Here is a 23,077-nt window from a genome sequence, read left to right as displayed (position 1 = left end):
TGTTTTTTGGTTTTGGTTTGGTGATGTTGTTGCCATTTGATTTAGTTGAAAGCTCAACACCACTCAAAACTCGCCACGTGGCGGATCCAGAGACTCTTCAGAACTTTCTCTCACTGCCCATATTCTTCCCTTTTTCTCTCCCCTTCCCTCATCATCCCTCTCTGCTTTTCTCCTTCCCCTCCATTACACCTCCACAACTCAACCCTCTTCTGTGTTATGTAATAGCTTTTAGAGAGAGACAGAGACAGAGAGAGAGACAGAGAGAGAGGAGAGAGATAGGGATGTCATTCACTCTCTCTCTATTCCATTTTCATGATCAATTCGCTAGCTGGTTTCTTTTGAACGGAGTGGCTGTTTTCTTGTTTCCAAAACTTTCTTTTTCTTCCTTCGTCTGCAGCTTTCTCTTTCGTACTTTTTCTTTTCTGCTCAGCTTTTGTTTACTGTATTTTTCGTGAAATCTTTAGCGTAAGTTTGGTAACTCGGATTTGGTAGTGCTTATTTGAGGAGCTAAAAACAAGATTAAATAGGGATATTGAACCAAAAGAGAAACAAGGTTTAGGGATGAACATCTGTGTACAATGGAATTGGACTTGCAAATTATATTAGGCAGGTGCTTCTTTACTTGATTTGGGTACAAATCCAATTATAGATTTTATTTTTATTCAACACAATTAAGTGTTTGTGAGAGACTTGCTTTGTTGTTTAAACTACTTTGGAGATTCGGTGTTGAAGTGGGTTTACGTTACGTGGTGAGTCGTATTTATGATGTGTGCCGCTTATATCTGTTTTGGAGCACGGGAATACACTGAAAAAGCACGAATAATTCAAAACTTACAGTTGACGCGACTTGTCGTTATTGTCAATTGTTGAGAGTTTGTCTTCTTTTTCCTTTTAAACTACTTTGGAGATTCGGTGTTGAAGTGCATCTAAATTATGTTGTAAGTCGTATTTTATGATGTGTGTCACTTATATATTTTGTAGTGCGGGAGCATACTAAAAGAGCGCGAATAATTCAAAATCTAAAGTTAACGAGACTTGTCGTTATTGTTAATTACTTGGAGTTTGTCTTCTTTTTCCTTTTAATAACGATAAGAGTGACCGTTATAGCGTAACAAAAATCACATCTTAGTAACAAAAACTAGTTACAATTGATATGTACCCAATTCGTGTCATTTATATTAAACATTTGTGTCTTTCTCTTAAACCTAAAACATAGGTAGAATTCAAAGACAATTTGATTTATTAAAATCAACTTCACCAAACCATTGTGATTTAATGTATTAAAATTTAACTTCACCAAACCATTGTGATTTAATTTTTATAGAAAATCATTAAACTATTTTTCCTTGTTTTTCCAATTGAAAATTTAAGTTGTTGTAACCTTTGAAGGACATAACAAGGATTATTATTATTATTATTATTATTATTTTGGAAACTAACAAGGACAAGTTTAGGGATGAAGATTTGTCCAATGGAATTGGACTTTCAAATATGCTATGCCGGTGGTTGTTTACTGATCTGGATACAAATCCAATTACAGATACTATCCTTTTTAGTTTTCAAATCACATCCCACGATTAGGTGTTTGCAAAACACTTGTTTCTTAGTTTAGTAGTCTAATTACTTTTAAGATTCGGTGTAGAATGACATTTATGTTATGCATTAGATCGTACTCATGATGCGCACTGTTTGTGTTTGTTTCGAAGTGTAGGAATACACTGAAAGGGCGCGAAAAATCTTAAACTTAATGTGAACAAGACTTGTCGTAAATGTGAAGTTAAATATTGTTTTTTTCTTTTTACAACGACAAGAGCAGTTGTGACAACGTAACATAAACATATAATATTACATAAACTACTCACTAAGTTTGTACTCCACTATTTTTCTTAAACTACAACAGATCATATCTAATTCTTGTCATTATCTTAAACAGTTCTGTCTTTCTTTTAAACCTCAAACATAAATAGAATTTCAAAGACAATTAATTCATAGAAATTCATCTTCACCAAACCATTGTCATTTTTATATAAAATAATAAAAGCATTAAAGTATTTCTTCCTTATTTTTCCAATGAAATTTACAACCTTAAAAAAGACAAGTTTAGGGATGAAAATTGTGTCCAACGGAATTGGACATTCAAATATGCTATGCATGTATTTATTTTTTTATTTTTTATTTTGGAACACCATGCATGTATTTGTTTACTGATATGCATACAAATCCAAATATAGATATTTTCCTTTTTTGTTTTCAAAATTAAGTGTTTGTGAAATGCTTGTTATGTCGTCTAACTACTTTTGAAATTGAGTGCGTAAGGGTATATAAATTTTGTGCTAGATTGCATTTACAATAAGTGCAACTTATTTATATTATGAAGCATGAGAATACAATAAAAGAGCGCGAATAATCCAAAACTTAATGTGAAACAAAACTTGTCGTTATTGTCACTTGTCAAGATTTTGATTTCTTTCTCCGTTCTTTAACGAGAAGAATGACCGTTATAGCGTAATAACAACGGATTAGAACAAATAAACTATCTACTAAAATACAATAGTTCACACCCAATTTTTAAAAATCATAAACACACACTTAAGTGTTGAGAAAATGTCATATTACACACTTAATTGTTTGTCATACATTTATTACATTGTTTAACTATTTTTCATATTCAATGTAGAAATGCGTTTGCGTATACGCTTAATCACATTTATAAGGTGCCATGGATCACATTTATGATGTGCAGCATTCATATCTGTTTCAGAGTGAGGAAGTACACTGAAAAGAGCTCGAATAATCCAAAACGTAAGGTTAACGAGACTTGTCGTTACTGTCATTTGTCAAGAATTCGTCTTTCTTTCTATTTCAACAACGACAAAAGTAACCGTTAAAGCGTAACAACAACGCAACTGTTAAAGGCTTAAAGTGTAGCAACATATCGCCCTAACACAAACTACCTACTAAAAACATCTAAACCTCTTGTGCTTGTCAAGGTGCTCATTGTTGAAGCTTTGGCCTTAAAAATTGAACTTTCATACTAAATGGACGACCCAATAAAGAAAATTCTGTTGAAGAGTATTTCAGGATGCTAATTTTGTTGATGACATCTTAGCTAATTTTATAAACAAACTAAGACTGTTTTTCGCCCAAAAAAAAGTTTATTTATTTTTCATTATTTTTAAAATAAAATAAATAAACCAAATGGGTCAAAGGTTTGGGTTTTTGTTTGGCGCTACAAGCCCAACCCGCCAAAAGTGCCAAGTCGTATTTCCCACCACACAATTTCAAGTCCACAGAAAACGACACCACCCAAAAACTGGTGGTTACCAATTAACGGTCGAAAATCCAAAAATACACTTCCACTCTCTCGCTATCCATCTCACTCTCTGCTTTCTCACTCCCTCTCACAACCTCCATGATCGCCTGCAAAGCTTCAAACCCTAACCATGGAGCTCTCTCCCCACTCCACCCTCCCAAAAGACCCATCAAACACGCCCCAATTTACAGAATATGCCACACTCCCCACACCACCACAACCACCACCAACACGAACAACAATTTGTGCGTGGTATTTTCGTCCCTAGCAGACGGACCCAGATGGAATCAGTACCACCAATTCACGAACGGCGGCACCAGGAATGGCAGCAGCACAGTTTACAAGAAACCCAGAAACGCGGAAGAGGCGGGGGAGGAAGGAGGAGGAGGAGAGAGGAAGGTGCAGTGCGAAGTGGAGTTGATTTCGTGGAGGGAGCGCCGAATCAAGGCCGATATTTTGGTCAATGCCGATATCGATTCGGTCTGGAATGCTCTTACTGATTACGAGCGTCTCGCTGACTTCATCCCCAATCTTGTTTCCAGGTACTAACGCCTTCAGTTTTTCGAATATAAAATTTGTTTTAAAGATTTGATTTTTATTAAGTTTATGAGTGACCTTTTGCTTAATGTTTGATATCAGTTGGAGAATTCCATGTCCGCATCCGGGGCGTATTTGGTTGGAGCAGAGAGGCTTGCAGAGGGCGCTGTATTGGCATATCGAAGCTCGGGTTGTTTTGGACCTTCAAGAATTTTCTAACTTAGTGAGTTTGTCTAAATTGAACCCAATTTTTGGATTCTTAATGCTGTTGTTTGTTTCGAGATGCAGTTTAGTCCAACTGGCTCCCTTGCACCCGAGTTTGAACCCCTCCTGGTAGAATAGTTTAGAATATCGCCTTGTCCAAGATAAAATGATTACCATTTGGTTCAATTTATGGTCATGTGGGTTTGATGGTGTTGTTTAATAAGCAAAGTGAGTTGCTTTAAAGTTCTTATGTTTGCATCTTTCGTTTCGTTGCACTTTGTAATTTGAAACTTTTGTTCATTTTTCAGAGTCATAATAATCGTGAGCTCCACTTTTCCATGGTCGATGGAGACTTCAAAAAGTTCGAAGGCAAATGGGCCGTTAGATGTGGGACAAGGTAAGGATAGAGTACTTGGTTTGTAATCTTAACTGGTTGTACAATGTGCTTGCGTTTTGCCTGCTTCGCTGTATCAGCTATTGAAGTTGCGTTTTATTTTCTAATTTTCTCATTGATGATTGCAGGTCATCATCAACAATTTTATCATATGAACTTAATGTAATACCAAGATTCAACTTTCCTGCCATTTTCTTGGAGAGAATTATCAGATCAGATCTTCCGGTGAATCTTCGGGCCTTGGCTTGCAGATCAGAAAAGAATTTTGTAGGGGATCAGAAGATAACAATGACAGAAAGTTCCTTGCCTACCGCATCCATGGCTGCTACTAGTTCACTCCCCAAAAACATCGACGGTTCTTTGAGTGAAAAGGATTATCCACTTAATGAGTTCAAAGAGAATATTCCTGGCTCTATTCCTGGTCCATTGATCCCACCTTCAACCGAGTTGAACAGTAACTGGGGCGTTTTTGGGAAAGTGTGCAGACTTGATAAGCCTTTCTTGGTGGATGAGGTTCATCTTCGGAGATTTGATGGTCTATTGGTAACCAATTAACCCTACACTCTCAACTAAGCCTTTCTGTCCTTGAGAGAGACTATTCCGTTTAGCAACTGATGATAAAATGATTTTGGCTGAAGGAAAATGGAGGCGTTCATCGCTGTGTTGTTGCTAGCGTAACAGTAAAAGCTCCTGTTCGTGAAGTATGGAATGTTTTGACTGCTTATGAAAGTCTTCCTGAGTAAGTATGCTTATTCACTTTTCATTTGAGTACATGGTTCTTTTAGCAGTTCGTGCTCAGGCAAGTTTCTAAGAAAGGCACGCTATTTTATTTACTTAAAATTCTTTCATCTACCTGATTCTTTTTCCTTGTGAAATTACAAATTCCAGGATAGTCCCAAACTTGGCAATCAGTAGGATATTATCAAGAGAAAACAACAAAGTCCGCATTCTGCAGGTACTAGCAGTCTTTTCATAAAGATCATAAGTTTTCTAAATAGTCGGTATTTAATTTTGGGATCAGATTATGTTAAGCACTTTCTGATCCTTAAAATTTTGGTGCTAAAAACATGTCTTTTAAGTACTGTAAGTGATGCGAAGGCAGAGATCATCTTATAAATGATACAAAAGTCAACTTACCCTTCCGGTAATATGCAGGAAGGATGCAAGGGATTACTTTATATGGTACTTCACGCACGGGTTGTCCTAGACCTGTGTGAGCAGCTTGAAGAGGAGATAAGTTTTGAACAGGTTGAAGGGGACTTTGACTCATTTCGAGGTAAATGGGTTCTAGAGCAGCTAGGAAGTCATCACACGCTGTTAAAGTACTCTGTGGAATCAAAAATGCGCAAAGACACTTTTCTTTCCGAAGCTATTATGGAAGAGGTTGGAATAGTACTTCTCAACGTTATCATGCCTATACTGCCATCGACTGTATGCTAAATGTTTATCTTCTGGTTGCCTAATTCTTTCAAATATTAGTCTTTTGAGAACATTGTCGGCGTAGATACCTCATAGCTTGCCATGAGGCTAGAAAGAAAACTAATTTCACGAGCGTTTCATATGAAGAAGTGGTTGGTGTTATTGGTGGAATGATTAACTGTCTCTTGTGAAATCAAGTCTGCATTCCATTTCTAATCTGTAATTACATGTTGAGCTTTGAAAAGGACAGTCTATTGACACATATCTGTGGCATTGTAGGTTATATATGAAGATCTCCCTTCAAATTTATGTACCATACGGGATTACGTAGAAAAAGGGGAGGCGGCACACTGGTCAAAAGCATCTGATGAAAACATATATACGGAGGAAGAAACCGCTTCATGTAGCACTGGCCATGATGATGAAAAAAGTAATGCAACAGTTGACCAGATTTCCGATACTGATGCTCAAAATTCATCTAGGAAAAGGCCGAGAGTACCAGGCTTGCAAAGGGATATTGAAGTTTTGAAAAGTGAGCTTCTGAAATTTATCTCAGAGCATGGGCAGGAAGGATTTATGCCCATGAGAAAGCAACTTCGTGTACATGGAAGGGTGGATATTGAGAAAGCAATTAGACGCATGGGCGGTTTTAGAAGGATCGCATCATTGATGAACCTCTCTCTTGCTTACAAAAACCGAAAACCAAAGGGCTACTGGGACAGCCTTGACAATATGCAGGAAGAGGTAAGATTTTTATGTTGCAACTTCTAGCAAACCTCAAGTGATAGGCACGGTAATCAATCATATTGTGCTAAATTTCTTGTTATCGATGGAAAACCTGTGCTATAACCTCGATATTAATAAATTTCCGCCTTGCATACAGATTAACCGGTTTCAGAGGAGTTGGGGAATGGACCCTTCATTCATGCCAAGTAGAAAGTCATTTGAACGCGCAGGTAAGAAACGGGACAGAACACAGAAGCATGAAATATTCATATTTGGTTAGATGTTTTACCATGGCATATCCCTTGTGTTTCTGCTATGACATTTGACAGGGCGCTACGACATTGCTCGTGCATTGGAGAAGTGGGGCGGGCTTCATGAGGTTTCCCGTCTTCTGTCGCTGAAGGTGAGGCACCCTAATCGACAGCCGAACCTGGGGAAGGATGTAAAACTAGATTATGTGGTGTCAACCGATGTGGAGGAGGAAAAGAAAGTGGTAGCATCTAATCCCTATGTATCTCAAGATACACAAAAGTGGATCTCTGAACTAAAACATTTGGATATTAATTGGGTCGAATAGCAAATGCAAATTCATTTGGTTCTGTCTCTCCCTTCACTCGACATTCATACGATGAATGAATGCGTACATGTTCTTATGTATGCTTGAAGGTCGACGTACAGTGTTTGCGACAGCAATTGAGGGCCGTAAAAATTATTTTTGCTCTCCGGGATTGTAATAGGGCAGCACATCCATTGACTTTTTTGTTTCGAGGGGGGTGACCTTCATAGATAGGGCTATTTTGAGACGGAGTGGTTGTTTAATACTTTGCCCTCTGATATAAACGTTTTCATTCAAATTTAATTAAAATTTTCATCGTTGAATAAAAAGAAAGAAAAACAATTCATGACAATAAACTTCTAGTCGTTTCAGTCTTTCGATAATTACTTACGTGGCATGTGTGGGGCCCACTTTGTTGCACGAGTAGGCTCAAACGGTATGAACTAAAGTGGCTTGATTTGTAGGAAAAGAAAAAGAAAAAAAAAAGTGGTTTGAATTGTTAAAGAAGGGAAAAGGTTGGGTACCTTTTAAAAAGTGACCCAAAATTAAAGGGGTGGATTTCGCAACTAGCTCTTACATAATTAAACATTCATCCAAAATAAAGTAAGAAAATGCCAAATCTACTGTTTCTTCGTACACTTCTTTTTGAATCAACCCATCATCTCACATGTCTCACTGCTTCTATTTTGGATGTATTTCTTACGAATGGTCAATTAAAATATTCTAATATATTGATATATGATATTGAAAAGCTTGTTTGGAAATACTTTTTAGATGACTTAAAACGTTTTTAAATAAAATGTTTTGAGATTCCAAATTATTCACTTGTGTTGTTCAACTAAATATCAATTTCAAAAATATTTTTACCAAAAACGTTTTTAGTCAAACTATTGTATTAAACATAATGATAAATATTCTCACTACAGTTAAACTCAACGCTAGTACTATTGTCTAGCAGTACTTATAATTGAGATGTTCGCGGTTCAACTCACGTGTTTCGATACCAAACGATGATTGATCCAATAAAATATTATAATTCGTGATATTTTCTTTTGGTATGAAAAAATGATTTAATTAATCCGATAGAAGGTTACAAGCCAAGACAAAGGAAGGCAAAATAACTAAAATACATTGGGGGAACAGATACATAAAAGCCCAGCCCAATTAAATAAACTAAAACGGAAACCCAAATCTCTAATTTCTGACCACAAGAAGTAGCGTCTGCCACCATCACTGCCACAAAAGTCTTGTCAGCAGTCAAATAAAAAATACTAGAGGAAACGACTGAGTGGTGAAAACAGACAAGACATCACAGCACAAAAGTACCAAACCCACATCCAGAAGCACACCACATCCAGATTTTTTCACCAATGACGTAGATTCAAAAGATAGTCATCAAACCCAAATCATATTCACAAATCCCTGCAAATATATACAAACACAATAACACATGGGTAGAAGATGAGGCTAAGGGGTATGTACAATACCCTTACTTTAGCCAAAGTTGCAGTACACTTGCCCTTGATGGTATAAGCTCAAACTGTACACTTGCCCTTGATGATATAAGCTCAAACTTTAGGGTACAAAGTCAATCTCAACTCCTATGTGTATGCATATATGTGGGGTATGAATATATATATATATATATATATAGACAGTTTTCACATATAGTATACATATCGTTGATTGGTTGAGTGAATTGAAAGGACAACTAATTAAACTGGTGACCAAAGATACAGTTGAAATCCTTTGAGGTAAGTCCTATTTTCATGTAATTGTTGAAATTTCTAGCCAAGAAGGTATTGTTTCTTGTGTAGTGTTATGCTGTTTAAATAAGGTCGTGAACTACGATTGACTTGATCCTATTTGAGGATACGTAGGCAGTCTAACAAGAAAATTAGATACAACCATAAAATGATCAAATTTTATTTATGGTGGTTAATAGAATATTGATTAACTATGATTTTATTTTGAGCCTAACCGTGATTAGCTTCCAAATTTTTTTCTTTTTTTTGGGCGTTACAAGTGGTATCAGAACAAACAATTCTACTCTACAATATGCTATATTCTTGAGTTCTTCGTTGGTTTGCTGCTCAGAAAGCAGAAAATAGTTGTTCCACTTAAAAACCTTTTCCCAAAAATCTTAAGTTTTGGTGTAAATTTTTATTCATGAATCATTTTGAGCTACAAAGTTTTGGCAATTGTTTTCAGCTACAATGTTATGGAGCTGAGCTTTACAATTCAAGGTAAATTTTTAAAAGCTATTTTTATAGATTGTGAGATTATTTGTGACTTTTGTATTTGAAGAATTTATCTATTCTATTTCTAATATGAATTGCTACATTGGTTATTATAGGTAGTTCCAAGTTACTGGAAACTCTAGTTAGAATGTATGATTACAAGGATTTTATTTATAGTTATTAGCATTTGCCTACACACTTTTTGTGTATAAACACATTTTTTTAGAAAATGAGAAGGAGATAAGGAGAAAGAGAGGATGTGGGGGGAGTGGGAGGTTTTTTCTTTTGGTTTTTTTTTTAATTTTTTAATTTTTAATATTGGAGGTATTTTAACATCACCTGTAGGTGAGGCTTCAATAAAATTTGGACTTGTGAAATCACATTATTGCCCATCATTTTTTTGTGTGATAGAAGACTAATTTATCTTTTCACCCTCTTTTGGTTGACAAAGAGGATTTCATTAATTAGTAGAAATTATGTGTGCTATAATTTCGGCTTATCGGGACATTTTCCCTCTTTTATGACATTGGCGTTTGACAAGAATTGTATACGGGGCTACTCACATATTTCATGTGCAATGTGTTTAACAAGGAAGATCATTGATATATTCACAGCTTTGGGTTAAAATCAAACTGTGGAGTGAATTGGGAAATTGCATATATGAGTAGCTAGTGTTGTGTGTTAATTTAGTCTCTATTCTCTCTAAATTTTAGCTAAACTACTTGCTCTGTCTCCATTCTTATTGGTGTGAAATATGACTTGCAATGATATTGAACCATTGCATGAGTCTTGTGAATGAAGGTGCATTCACATGAATTATTTCGAAGACTTGAGAGTGAAAGGGATTGTGTGGTTCCCCTGGGTTTCAATCCCCTAAATCTTCATAGGGTGTTATACGGACAGGCTACTATTGCGAGATAGTCTATATGGTATAGCTAGTGAAATGGACACTCCTAGATTGAGTGGCACTAGGAGTGAGAGGCACCGTGCGCTACCTTGGGGTTTCAATCCCCTAAACCTCTGGAGGCCTACACAAACGAACATGTACCCGTAGTCCTTAGGGAGGGTACTTGGATATGTGGTGTAGGAAGTAAATGGACACTCTCGTCACCTTACTTCGCATTGTTGTGAAATTGTAGTGAGGGTAATTGGCCGTGAGACCAGTCATCAAGTTGGATTATTGTATACAAGAGTTTAGAGAGAAGAATCGTGCTAACATCTTTGTATAGCCAATGATGATTATTGGTATTGCCATTGATTGTGATTGGAAGTTATAATATGTGGGAAGCCTGTGATGATTATTTATTGGTTAATTTTCGGATAAGAATGAAATCATACAGTAAGATTTTGATTTCGTTCAATATAAATGGAATGGTGGGATTGGTTTTACATCTCTTCTATTATTTACTAATCGGAAATCTCTAGAACGAGATTTATGTTAAAGAGGGTCGAATGTAATATCCCTGAATTTTTAGACGTATGATTTAGTTATGCAAATTTTTTATGATTAAATGGAAGAATTTGAAAGACATATTAATAGACGGTTATGAAATTCAATGAAGGAAAATAACATAGAAGTTGAGATTGACTTTGTATCCTAAAATTTGAGATCGCCTATTCTTTTTCCTTTGGGTGAACTCGTTGGAAAGAAAGAAAAAAAAAAATCTGTGTCTTCAGATTCCCTTTCCTTAACCTATAAGTAAAATTTACTCATTAGATTGACAGATTAGCATTGAAACAAATATCTTTTTGTTGAATACTTGATATTTAATCCACCGAATTGGGTCATATCAAATGTGACCGAGTTCACACCTGGGTACGCCCACGGGAATATCCATTCCGGCTCCAACTGGCATGTGTCCTACACGCTCCATAAAAACGCGTGGCTCTCCTTCTTTCATTTGTTTGTAAATGTTTTTTTGTTTTTTGTCTGCCGTGCATATTAAATAATCGTTTAACTGTGCTGAGAGGGACGTAAAATCAGAGACGCCCAAATCTTCTTACAACACAAATGAAAAGAAGAAAATTATAGAAAAAAGTGAGGGTCTTTGAGCTCAGAGACGGTTCAACTATCATCGGAGAGAGAGAGGGGTCGTCACTGTGAGTGTTCGTGCTCTTGATTGATGGATTGTAGTTTTTTCGGAGGTAATCATTGTATTTTGATTTTTTTAATTTTCGGATCGTTTTTGTGTTTGTTTATCCGATTATTGTACGGACTTCAGCTGGATCTCTCGCAAGATTTTGTCTTTTTTTGTTAATTTGGGGATTAGATGTTTAATTTTGAGCTAATTTTGTGTGAGGTTGACTGGTCGGAGTTTGTATGCTGAAATCTTGCGTTTTTGTTGCGAATTTTGATTTATTTATTTTTAGTGTTTCTGTGTGCTCAATTAGGTTTTTTTTTATTTTTTTGTTGGGATTAATTTGGTGGGTTTAGGATCTTGAATCTGAGTTGCATGCCGGCGCCTCAAAATCTATCTGAAGTCTCCTCTAGTCCTTTCTGGTCCAATAATTTTAATGATTTAGTCAATTTTACGAGTTATGCATTTGTTCGTGGAGTGTCTAATTTTATTAAGATTGTGTTGCTGGCATTGACTGTAGCGAAAAGCTGAGCATTCTTAGCTGTGTGGTTGTCAAACATCTGTATACGGTTTGCATACGATGGAAGTCGTGTTGGTCATTGATGATGCAGTCTTAGGTTGATCCAGACAATGTGAATTGTAGGATGTCTTTCGGATTCTAGTCGTGTTGATTTATTGCCTGTTTGATCACTGAGAATAAGAATAAATGATTGAGAAATTAGGAAATCCTATAAACGACTTTTTGCCACTTTTGTCTTATTTAGGGAGAAGCGTGATTCGAAGCGAATGAATGTGCTTCAAAGTACAATGTATGTGAATAGCATAGCATTTCTGAAAATTACATAATTACGAGAGGTTTTTTGGGTTAAAATATTTGATTATGTAGTTTGCACTTTAGACTTGGATTATCTGTATATGGATTACATTTTTGTTTTTCAGATCATTGATGCATTTGAATTCTAATTCATAATTTGCTTAAGATGCTTCAAGTTTCTGACTACTGTCTTGTTGGAGAAGGTTGTTTTCTTAGACGTTGCTCATGCTTAGAAATTATCCTTATGGTTAACTGATCTAGTGATACCTCATTTGCTCTCTCAGGTTACTAGTTAAGGATTGCTTTGTTGGAAGAATGTTTGCTGTTGGCAAAGATTGCAGTTGGCTACCCATGGGAACATGCTTACGTGTCATATTTACTGCTTGTTTGCTTGGATGTTTATCCATGTGACTTTAGACAGCATGGATAGAAATATGGGTAGAGGTGCAATGGATCAACACAAAAACTATGAGCACGTTCGCTACAATAATGTTGAAGCTAGAAACGACGGAAATGGGTCATCCAATCAAAGGTACTTCCAGGATCCATCAAGTAATGCTAGTACTAACATGAGACCTCCAGATTACAATGTTGCTGTTGGAGCCAGGCCTGTGTTGAATTACTCCATTCAGACCGGTGAGGAATTTGCTCTTGAATTCATGAGGGAAAGAGTGAACCCAAGGCAACATTTAGCTTCTGGGGATCCTAATAGTGCTCCTAACTATATGGATCTAAAGGGCTTACTGGGAATTAGCCATACAGGTTCAGAAAGTGGGTCTGATACTTCGTTACCAAACATGGTAGATAAAGGGCGTGTCCAGGAATTTGAAAGAAAGGCATCTTATGCACACGAAGATAAGAGTTACTTTGATTCAGTACGATTACCACAAACCTCATCAAGGAATGACAGCAATCGAGGACTTCATTATGCTTCTTCAGGAATGTCTGATAGCTCAGTGAGGAAAGTGAAGTTTCTCTGCAGCTTTGGTGGTAAAATTTTACCTCGTCCGAGTGATGGAAGGCTTAGATATGTTGGAGGCGAAACACGTATTATACGGTTAAACAGGGATATCTTTTGGCAGGATCTGATGCAGAAAATGTTGACAATTTATGACCAAACTCGTGCAATAAAGTATCAGCTTCCCGGTGAGGATCTTGATGCACTTGTTTCTGTTTCATGTGATGAAGATCTGCAAAACATGATGGATGAGTTCAATGGGCTACAAGATGGGGGATCACAGAAACCTAGGGTGTTCCTGTTTTCTCATGTTGATTTGGAGGATTCTCAGTATGGTGTAGAAAGCGTGGATGGTGATTCTGAGATTCAGTATGTAGTTGCTGTAAATGGTATTGACTTAGGTTCAAGAAAGAATTCTATTGCTTTGGCAAGTTCTCCAGGCAACAACTTGGAAGAGTTGCTCAGTCTAAACGTTGCAAGGGAGAGCACTCAAGCAGTGCCTGATACAGTTGGTGCTGGCACAGCGCCTTCGGCACCAAATGTGCCTATCTCAACTGACCTTTCTTCTCAATCAGGATTTCCAGGTTCTTCAAGGGCTAATGAATCCAATTCACAACCATGCCAGGGGCAGATGATGCATAGTGGAGAAGCCAGACAACATCCAGTGTCAACTTTCCACTCTGTCCCCGGGAAAGATGGTCAGACTGCTATGCCTTCATCGGTTCCATTACAATATGATTCTAGTTCTCTCACTTCACATCATGCAACACCTGGAGGAAATATTGATTCAATGCCAATACACGGCCAATCCCCTCAACAGGGGGGATTGATTGAAGAGCAGCTATATGGTGGCATGCGTGGGCAAGGTTCAGAATTGCCCATAAAGGAGACAAAATTGAAAAAAAACAGCTCAGCAAAAAAGATAAGTGAACCTGAGAAAATTCAATCTTTAGAGAAGGAAGTTTCACCAAAGGAAGCAAGAATGAAGAGAGAGAGTTCTCTCCACAAGATAAATGAAAGCGATAAACCGAGGAATTTAGAAAATGAAAACACTGTTTCTCTCCCTTCATCTGACGGTTTAGTTCCCAATCATATTTCTAGGGATCAAGTTTCAGTTGCCAATTCAGCAGCAGAGACAGGATCACCTTTGTTGGCTTCAAGAAGCAGCAAAAAGCTCCAAGAACCTCGACAAAAACCAATCGCCTCTGAAGATGTAAATGATGGGAAAAAGATCAATGAAGATGACCAATTCCACACAACCAGTGGACATTCTACTCCTGGATATGGTGGCTCTGAGGTTGATTCAATGGACTTTAGCTACCTTGAACCACCTGTGGCTCCTCAGCGTGTCTATCATTCTGAGCGGATCCCCAGGGAACAAGCAGAATTGAACCGTTTATCAAAATCTGGTGATTCTTTTGGTTCCCAGTTTATGGTAACTCAAGCACATCCTGATCACTCACAACCAATTGCGGAATCCGTGGATAAATTGCATGGTGAGAATGTCCCTTTGCAGTCTGAGCAGTCTGTGCAGCCGGGCTTACCTTCAAAACTATTGCACGTTGATGATGGACTGGCATTTGCTGAAAATATTAGTAAAATGAGTTCTGATGCTTATGATGAGGGGCTTGAGTCAAAGGTACAAAAATTGGATCAGGAAATGGGCTGGCCAAAAGATAACTACAAAGACCCAAGTAGCAATGATAAAGTAGCGGCTGCGCTGACTCAACAAACTGCTGATCGGGAAACATTTGGGAAGCTTACACATGATTCTGCTTCAGTTCAACCAGAATTTAAATGGTCTGAGATTGCTGCCAATAAGGACAATGAGAATAATGCCAAGGGTCATGGACAACCATTGACTAGGGCAGAGAACCCAGCCAAAGGTGTTGCTCATGGGGAGTCTGCTGCTGGTGCTGGCACTCCGGAGCAGGGAGACATTCTCATTGATATTAATGACCGCTTTCCGCGTGACTTCCTGTCTGATATATTTTCTAAAGCTAGAATCTCAGGGGATCTTTCTGATCTTCCTCCACTTCCTGGCGATGGAACTGGCTTGAGCTTGAACATGGAGAATCCCGAGCCTAAGCATTGGTCGTATTTCCGAAATTTGGCTCAGAATGAATTTGTAAGAAAAGATGTTTCCCTTATGGATCAGGACCATCTGGGTTTCTCATCCCCACCGACTGATATTGGATCAGGAGCTCCAGTAGATTACAGCTTTCCACCTTTGAAGTCTGATGGAGTTGTTTTTGGTCACACTGATTCCCAAATAAATTTTGATGAAGATATTCGTCAAGGTTTGCCTGCTTTAGCTGGACCAAACAAAGTGAATTTAGGTTCAGATTACAATCCTACGCCACTAAGGGGAATTGAAAGTGAGCAGCTGGATGGGGTAAATCATGGAGTAAGAGAATCAGAGTATGAGGTATTTCTTCTGTATCTTTTACTAGTAAATCACACTGTTATCAACTTATCATATTGATTGCCTCTGACCAATTTTCTATTGCTCTTTCTTGTAGGATGGTGAGCTAAATATTCAGAACACAGGTGTACCTCTTGTCGATATTCCTTTGGAAGAATTTGATATTACTACCTTGCAGGTAAGATAATTTACCTATTACAATTTCAATCTGCATTATGGAAACGTTAACTAGTGGTCTTCGTTTTAACCAATCAATAAACTATACAGATCTGTTTTTCTTTACTTTCTGTTCTTCCAACTATAAGAATTTTTAGTATCCTTGTTCAATTAAAGTCAAGGAAGTATTTGAGTAAAACTGGTAGTACTTGGGTTGTATTTGGAAGTAAAATTTTGCCTTTCCACTATAGAATTCTGCCTGCACAGCCTGCTTATTAGCAGTGTTGACACTCCCACCATGTTCCTTTTCTGTAGTTCTATTTTATGGAAACCACTAATCCCTCAAACATCAGAATATATAGTATTATACTTCCCAAACTACCATGGCACTGCCATTACTAACTTACAGTTTTATTTCTTCATACCATTTTTGGCATCTTGCCACCTCTAATTTTACAACTGTTAAACCTAAATGACTGCCTAATAGAATGTATTGCATACCAGCTCTGCCTTGTTTCTATGCTACATGAATCCTGGTTATTTTTTTTTACTTTGATTTGTTTAGTAGAAGCTTCATTGTCATGCTAATATCACATATCCCAACTTTTGCACAGCAAAATTGATTGATGGAACATCTTGCCGTGTATTCATCATGTAGTGTCAGACACATACATTTATCCCTTATTAATATCATCCGCACCTTGTTCAGTTGTGCAAATTGGAGATTTTTGAAGTCTGTTAATTCTCTTGTTGGCCATCTATGTATTTCATTGCAGATCATAGAGAATGAAGATCTTGAAGAGCTTAGGGAATTGGGTTCTGGCACATTTGGAACTGTTTATCATGGAAAATGGAGGGGAACAGATGTGGCCATTAAGCGGATAAAAAAGAGCTGTTTCACAGGGCGTTCATCAGAGCAAGAAAGACTGGTGAGTCGGAACAGATAGGTTTTTTGTTCAATAGTTCACTAAGCTAGAGGTCGAGTGAGTCATGTTAGGTGAATATGTTTTTCCAGTCAAACGTGAAAAAATATTTCTATTATGATATTATACAATATGAAGGCTATAAACAATCCATCGATTCAAATTCAGATGGCTGTCATCCCTCCATTGTCTAGTCTGGTAGTGGTTGTTATATCAGATATTTACAGTAACCTCTCGGTGCTGGCTGGTGGAGGGTAGCATTCACCTACAGCATTGTGCTCATTAACTTGTCATCATGTGACATGTCAATAACAATAACCATTGATCCTCTTCTTCTTTTTTTCTTTTCTTTCCCCCTGGTCAGACTGTTGAGTTCTGGCGTGAAGCTGAAATTCTTTCGAAGCTTCACCATCCAAATGTGGTGGCATTTTATGGCGTTGTCCAGAATGGACCAGGAGGAACACTAGCCACAGTGGCCGAGTTCATGGTGAATGGCTCTCTGAGGCATGTTTTACTTAGCAAGGAAAGGTAATACTGTTCTCTTTAGTTACGTCAATGATGTAATCCTTACCAGTGTACCAGGCACTTCAATCTTTATCTTATATTGGTTTTGTGAATTCCCAGACATCTTGATCGTCGTAAGAGGCTCATTATTGCGATGGATGCAGCATTTGGAATGGAATACCTACATTCAAAAAACATAGTGCACTTTGATTTGAAATGCGACAATTTGCTTGTAAACTTGAAAGACCCTCAACGACCCATTTGCAAGGTATTTGTATAATTCTTGTTGTCTATATAAGATTCTATAGTTGATCAGGAATTCATGATGGAATCGAGCTTATTATGTGGGTCTTTTTTATCGTCCTTTCTTCTTTGCCAAACTGTTATTATGTTCCAAAATCAAACATTGTATTTAGCAGAGAATTATATAATTTTGCAGGTAGCAGATTTTGGATTGTCAAAAATCAAAAGAAATACCTTGGTCACTGGTGGTGTTAGGGGTACCCTACCATGGATGGCTCCGGAGCTTCTTAATGGTGGCAGCAGTAAGGTTTCTGAAAAGGTAGGATGGTACAATTCATATCTAATGCTTGCTGGCAGAAAAAGACTGTTACTACCACACAGTTTCAGCTGATTTTCTTTTCCACACACGTTGATGCAACGTCATTGAACCACTTTATGCCTGTTGACAGGTTGATGTATTCTCCTTTGGTATTGTCTTATGGGAGATTCTAACCGGTGAGGAGCCTTATGCCAATATGCATTACGGAGCAATCATAGGTGTGTACACTAAGTTCTCTCTTCATGGTCTTACTGGGCTTCAGTCCGATATTCAAGCACATATAATATCTTGTTTATTAGTCCTGGTGTTTTAGCGTGTGTTCATTGCTGACGTGCTGATTTTTCGTGTGTATGGAGCCGAGATTGAAAGAGAAAACTGGAAATACTGACACTTGGTTACTTGCAGGAGGCATTGTGAATAACACATTGAGGCCACATGTGCCGCCCTTTTGTGATTCTGAGTGGAAGTTGCTAATGGAGGAATGCTGGGCCGCGGATCCTGTTGCTCGCCCGTCGTTTACAGAAATAACCAAACGCTTGAGGGTGATGACTGCAGCTTGCCGGCCTACTAAACCACCGGTTCAGCCACAGAACCAGGTCCCCAAGTAGCAGAGTTGGACGATGATTCCCTTGTGCAATCTCGGCTAAAGCACGAGAGCCGATTATTATAAATTATTTATACCCCATATAGGTTGTGTGTATTATATGAATAGGGAGAAGGGCTCCCAACCAACTATTTTACAGAACGGAACGGAGTGATTGTGTTTTTGGTGCATAAAACGGGAAGAATTGGGTTTTATACGTAAATCAATTTATTTGTGTTCATAGTGAAATACAAACTTTTATTTTTCCTTTTGTTTGAAAGCTCAAAATTCAATGAAATAAACCAAAAAAAAAAAAAAAAAAAAAAAAAGATAGTAGTGAAAGACAATTGTTTCATGTTCATTTGATCATCTACTTCAAGGGTCACTTTGGTTTTAGACTTCGGCTGCTCAAGATTGAGGAGTTCTTTCTCAAGATACTAACGGAATTTTGTGCTCATGATTGAAACTGTTCATATTATAAATTTACTCTGTAAAGATCATCATTGCAAAAAATCAATAAAATATGAGATTGTATAGTCAACGAACATATAAAAATATAGACGGATTTGATAAAAGAATTACGAATAGTCTATCTATCTATAGGGTACAGTTGATTGGCAAAACAATCTTATTTTGAATTGATTTTTTGCAGATATAATTTTTGTAGAATGATTTATAATATGAATGGTTCGAATATAAACACAAAGTTTCATAAATCTCAATCTTAAAGAGCCAAGCCGTTCTCCTTACATAATGTGACAATGATACTGGTTAGAAAAAAAATAAAAAGGTCACATTCTAAAGTATTTTGCCCACATTTTAACATGTTAAAGTTATGTGCTCGAGATTTTATGTTTGACTCCTCTTTTAAAGACTTACAATCTTGTGTTTGAATCATATTTTCTTGAAATTGCTTGTATATAAAACATAACGTGGTAAAGTTAATCACTTTCATGTCAATAAATACATGTGGAGTTGGGATTCTCTTCATGTTAGGATTAGGGTTTAGCTGGACATGTTAATAACTTAATTTATCATTTGGTTCAAGATTAATCCATCTCTTAAATCTTTCTTATTCGCTTTGTTGATAAGATTGAGTAAATTTTCCTTGTTGAAAACTAAGAACAAAACACTTAAACATGGGAGTTAAAAAAAAAAAAAAAATCATGTAGTTTTAAATTTTTCGGTAATTGTTTGTACTTGGTTGGACGAGATATCAATTTTGACTTACCGAGTGCAATAAGTCAATGACGCTCGTTTTTCTTGAATTTGACCCCTAAATACGGCTAATTCTATTATAATAATGTAACTTTGTTGTGTGTGCATTATCTCATTGTTGAATTGTTTGCAGATGGATTATACATGATACTCGTGGTCTAGAAACTATCCAACGAGAAATAATAATTAATTTCCTATATATGCCCTCGTATTAGTGCATTATTTACAACTATGTCCTTTCCATCAACAGATAATGAAGGAGAAGATTGCTGTAAATAATACCGTTAATTGAAGAACAACAGCCACCCACGAACTCTTGACAGCAGCAGACTCGCAGTGTCGTGTTCTCGAAATTGCCGAAAGGTAAGCTCTTTCTCTCACGGGCGCATGCCTGTTTCAAAGTTTTGAATTGCGTTGTGTTTATCCGACCGTCGTCTGCTGTGCACGCAAAGTGTTTGACGAAAAGCCTCAGAGAACCCATCCAACATTAATTTGATGGGTTCTGTAAATTCTACAGTCCAAAAGCAACACCATTTCATTAGCTTTGGCTTTAACCAAGAAAAAAAAAAAGTGGGATTTGGGCGGGGGTGCTGTGTTGCTGGAAATATTTTTCCTTTTTGGTTGAATACCCATGTTTTTTTTTATTGTATTTGTATCATTGTTCACTCATTAGCAATTTTGTCTCAGCTGTTACATATTGGAATTGAAATGCCATGTTAATAATTGGGTAACTGGTTTTATTAGGAGACCGCAGACTCGTAATAATATTAGCTAGATGTTCCAGAATCCTCCAATAGCATCCTCTGCTTTGTGGGAGTCATATCCGAAAGGTGATCGAGTTCTTCTTTCATTTTCGATCTTCGATTTTTTATTTTTAGAAACAAGTTTACGAATAACATGTATTGGTTTTGCTTAACTTTGTAGGTGCTTGCCTCTGTACCATTGAGTTCAAGCAGCCTCAGTTATCAGCTGCAACATCGTATGGTCTTGGGTTGAAGGTTTGATTCTATCTTTTATTTTCTTTCTTGTTTGTTTGTTCGTTATTGTGCAACTGTGCTACAAGTATGCATAACATATGACTTGGAGAAATATTATGCAAAGGTCCTTACCCAGTTCCTTAACCGTTGCTGTGAGCTTTTTAGTTGAGCTTGCTATGCGTAAGCTCAATTTAGAGCCAACTAATTCCTAATCATAGCATGGAACATATGAATGCTAATGTCAATTATCAGACTTAGCCAGCGTTGGTTCCGATTTGTGGATTGTCCGTCTCCTTGAAATGGTTATGGATATCTGAAGGGGTGTGATATCCACACACCCCTTTTTACTTCTCCCACACCTTTTTGGTTTTCGGCCATCGGATCGGATGAGTTGAAGAAGATCAACGGACATAAATTAACAAGGGGTGTGTGAGAAGTAAAAATGGGTGTGTGGATAGCACACCCCCATCTGAATACTGTAAATTTTCTTGTGTTTTGAATTTTGAGTCTTGACAAGAGCTCAACTTTGTGTTTTTCAGTCATACTATTTGGTTGCCCACTACTGAGGCAGAATCATCTGTTTCCATATGAGACTGAATTTTTTTAAAGAAAAATAAATGAATGCAAAGAAAAAGGGATGAAAAAGTATTGAAAGGATTCCTCCTAAAGTTGCCGTTAATAACTCGATACTGATAATAGAAACTCTGTTATAACCGTTTATGTTCCCACGTATATCTTCGGGATTCTCACAACCAATCAATTAGCTTCTTACAAGTGTTCCTAGTGGTGTTACACTCTAAGGCTACTGTAATTTGACAGTATGGCTGCTTTGAGAATATCGTCCTACTTAATTTGTAAATTCATATAAGCAGTCGTGTGTTTGAGTTTCATCCTGAGACCTAATGCTTAAGTTTTGTTCACATTGCAGTTTGAGTATGGAAAGCTTCATAAAGGAGGAAGTATATTTGGAACCATCTTTTCTGCCAGTAGAAAGACCAGAGTAGAACCAACTTACAGGAAGAGAGAAGCATATCCCCAAAATGTGGATCTTCCACCTGTACTACCTAAGAATAAGAAGAAACCGTATCCTATTCCCTTAAATAAGATCAAGCAGGCCGCAAAGGAGGACAAAAAACTTGCAGAATTGGGTATAGAGAAGCCCCTTGAACCTCCAAAAAATGGATTACTTGCCCCTGATCTGATTCCCGTTGCTCACCATGTACTAGATTCCTGGAAAATTTTAATTAAAGGCATTGCGCAGCTGTTGCACGTTATTCCGGTATACGCTTGCACGTAAGTATGCTTTATTTGTATGATGTGGCAATCCTTCAAAATTTATGATGCGGCTGTATATAGCTATGTACTAACCTCTGAGAAACCTAGGTTTTACTTGGAACAATAAAATGCTTCAATTCTTTCTGCAGTGAATGCTCTGAGGTTCATGTGAGCCACTCTGGTCATCACATACAGGACTGTCTTGGTGCAACCAGTGCTAAACGCCGGAGCTTCCACTCCTGGATCAAGGGTTCCGTCAATGACGTACTTGTACCCATCGAGGCATATCATCTCTATGACCCTTTTGGTCGGCGCATTAAGCATGAAACTAGATTTCAATACGACAGGATTCCAGCTGTTGTAGAGCTGTGCATCCAAGCTGGTGTTGAGATCCCTGAGTACCCTTCACGTCGAAGAACCAAACCAATCCGTATGATTGGAAGGAAAGTGATCGATCGAGGTGGATTGATTGAGGAGCCTCAACCAGGGATCTCTGCAAATCCATCATCACTTATTGATCTCGATACACATGGGGCTTGTGGGCGGTTTCCACCTCCACCACCATCAGATATTCCCAAGATTGCACAGGAGACAATGGATGCATATGAAACTGTTAAGTTGGGGGTGACGAAGCTGATGGATAGATACACAGTGAAGGCATGCGGGTATTGCTCCGAGGTTCACGTGGGACCTTGGGGTCACAATGCAAAGCTTTGTGGGGAATTCAAGCACCAATGGAGGGATGGGAAGCATGGCTGGCAGGATGCTACCGTGGATGAAGTTTTCCCTCCAAATTACGTATGGCATGTTGAAGACCCCAAAGGGCCTCCGTTGAAGGGCGGTGCGCTTAAGAAGTTCTACGGGAAGGCTCCGGCAGTTGTAGAGGTTTGCTTGCAGGCAGGTGCACAGATCCCTGAGAAATATAAACCCATGATGAGGCTTGACATTGTTGTCCCTGAAAGTGAGGAGGCACAATTAGTTGCCTGAATATTAGACTTTTTGTGCAGCAGAATACTGTGACGCATGTATATATGATTTTTAACCTTTTGGTTACTTTTGAGAGTTTCGAACCCTGGACCTATCCAATTTGAACCCATCACCCCCCTCCTTACTTTTCCGTTTTCTTATTATCAATGGAGGGGGAGTTCGAACTTGAAATCTTGTCCAACATTGATTACTAATTAGCGAGTTAAATAAACATTAGAGTGACTTTGA

At 37.7% G+C, this 23,077-nt stretch overlaps 3 protein-coding genes across 5 annotated transcripts; all 3 read left to right on the top strand.

The window, feature by feature from the left end:
* Positions 1 to 3,301: 3,301 nt before the first annotated feature.
* On the top strand, positions 3,302 to 7,192 carry LOC137725244 (polyketide cyclase/dehydrase/lipid transporter). The gene is made up of 10 exons (XM_068463869.2): positions 3,302 to 3,855; positions 3,953 to 4,073; positions 4,363 to 4,451; positions 4,577 to 4,991; positions 5,087 to 5,187; positions 5,337 to 5,403; positions 5,604 to 5,831; positions 6,147 to 6,611; positions 6,751 to 6,823; positions 6,923 to 7,192. Exons 1-10 carry the CDS (start codon positions 3,413 to 3,415, stop codon positions 7,168 to 7,170), a joined length of 2,250 nt encoding a protein of 749 aa, XP_068319970.2. The 5' UTR covers positions 3,302 to 3,412; the 3' UTR covers positions 7,171 to 7,192.
* Positions 7,193 to 11,117: 3,925 nt separating this feature from the next.
* Positions 11,118 to 18,641, top strand: LOC137726797 (RAF-like serine/threonine-protein kinase 24). Of its 2 annotated transcripts, none has more exons than XM_068465757.2 (9): positions 11,118 to 11,534; positions 12,566 to 15,667; positions 15,762 to 15,842; positions 16,597 to 16,749; positions 17,108 to 17,271; positions 17,368 to 17,515; positions 17,687 to 17,809; positions 17,940 to 18,027; positions 18,215 to 18,641. In XM_068465757.2, the coding sequence occupies exons 2-9, from the start codon at positions 12,641 to 12,643 to the stop codon at positions 18,415 to 18,417; spliced, it is 3,987 nt and encodes a 1,328-aa protein (XP_068321858.2). In that variant the 5' UTR covers positions 11,118 to 11,534; positions 12,566 to 12,640; the 3' UTR covers positions 18,418 to 18,641. The 2 variants fall into 2 exon arrangements, with proteins under 2 accessions (XP_068321858.2, XP_088550142.1); XM_088694016.1 differs by lacking the exon at positions 11,118 to 11,534 and adding an exon at positions 11,687 to 12,106.
* Positions 18,642 to 19,832: 1,191 nt separating this feature from the next.
* Positions 19,833 to 23,020, top strand: LOC137726285 (APO protein 1, chloroplastic). 2 transcript variants are annotated; one of them, XM_068465189.2, is made up of 5 exons: positions 19,833 to 19,973; positions 20,355 to 20,440; positions 20,535 to 20,608; positions 21,516 to 21,880; positions 22,012 to 23,020. In XM_068465189.2, the coding sequence occupies exons 2-5, from the start codon at positions 20,386 to 20,388 to the stop codon at positions 22,847 to 22,849; spliced, it is 1,332 nt and encodes a 443-aa protein (XP_068321290.2). In that variant the 5' UTR covers positions 19,833 to 19,973; positions 20,355 to 20,385; the 3' UTR covers positions 22,850 to 23,020. The 2 variants fall into 2 exon arrangements, with proteins under 2 accessions (XP_068321290.2, XP_068321291.2); XM_068465190.2 differs by having other exon boundaries at positions 19,849 to 19,973; positions 20,365 to 20,440.
* Positions 23,021 to 23,077: the final 57 nt, after the last annotated feature.

The sequence above is a fragment of the Pyrus communis genome, chromosome 5, assembly GCF_041283825.1.
Source record: "Pyrus communis isolate YQ-2024b chromosome 5, ASM4128382v1, whole genome shotgun sequence".
NCBI lineage: Eukaryota > Viridiplantae > Streptophyta > Magnoliopsida > Rosales > Rosaceae > Pyrus > Pyrus communis.
This window is presented reverse-complemented; position numbering and strand designations above follow the sequence as displayed.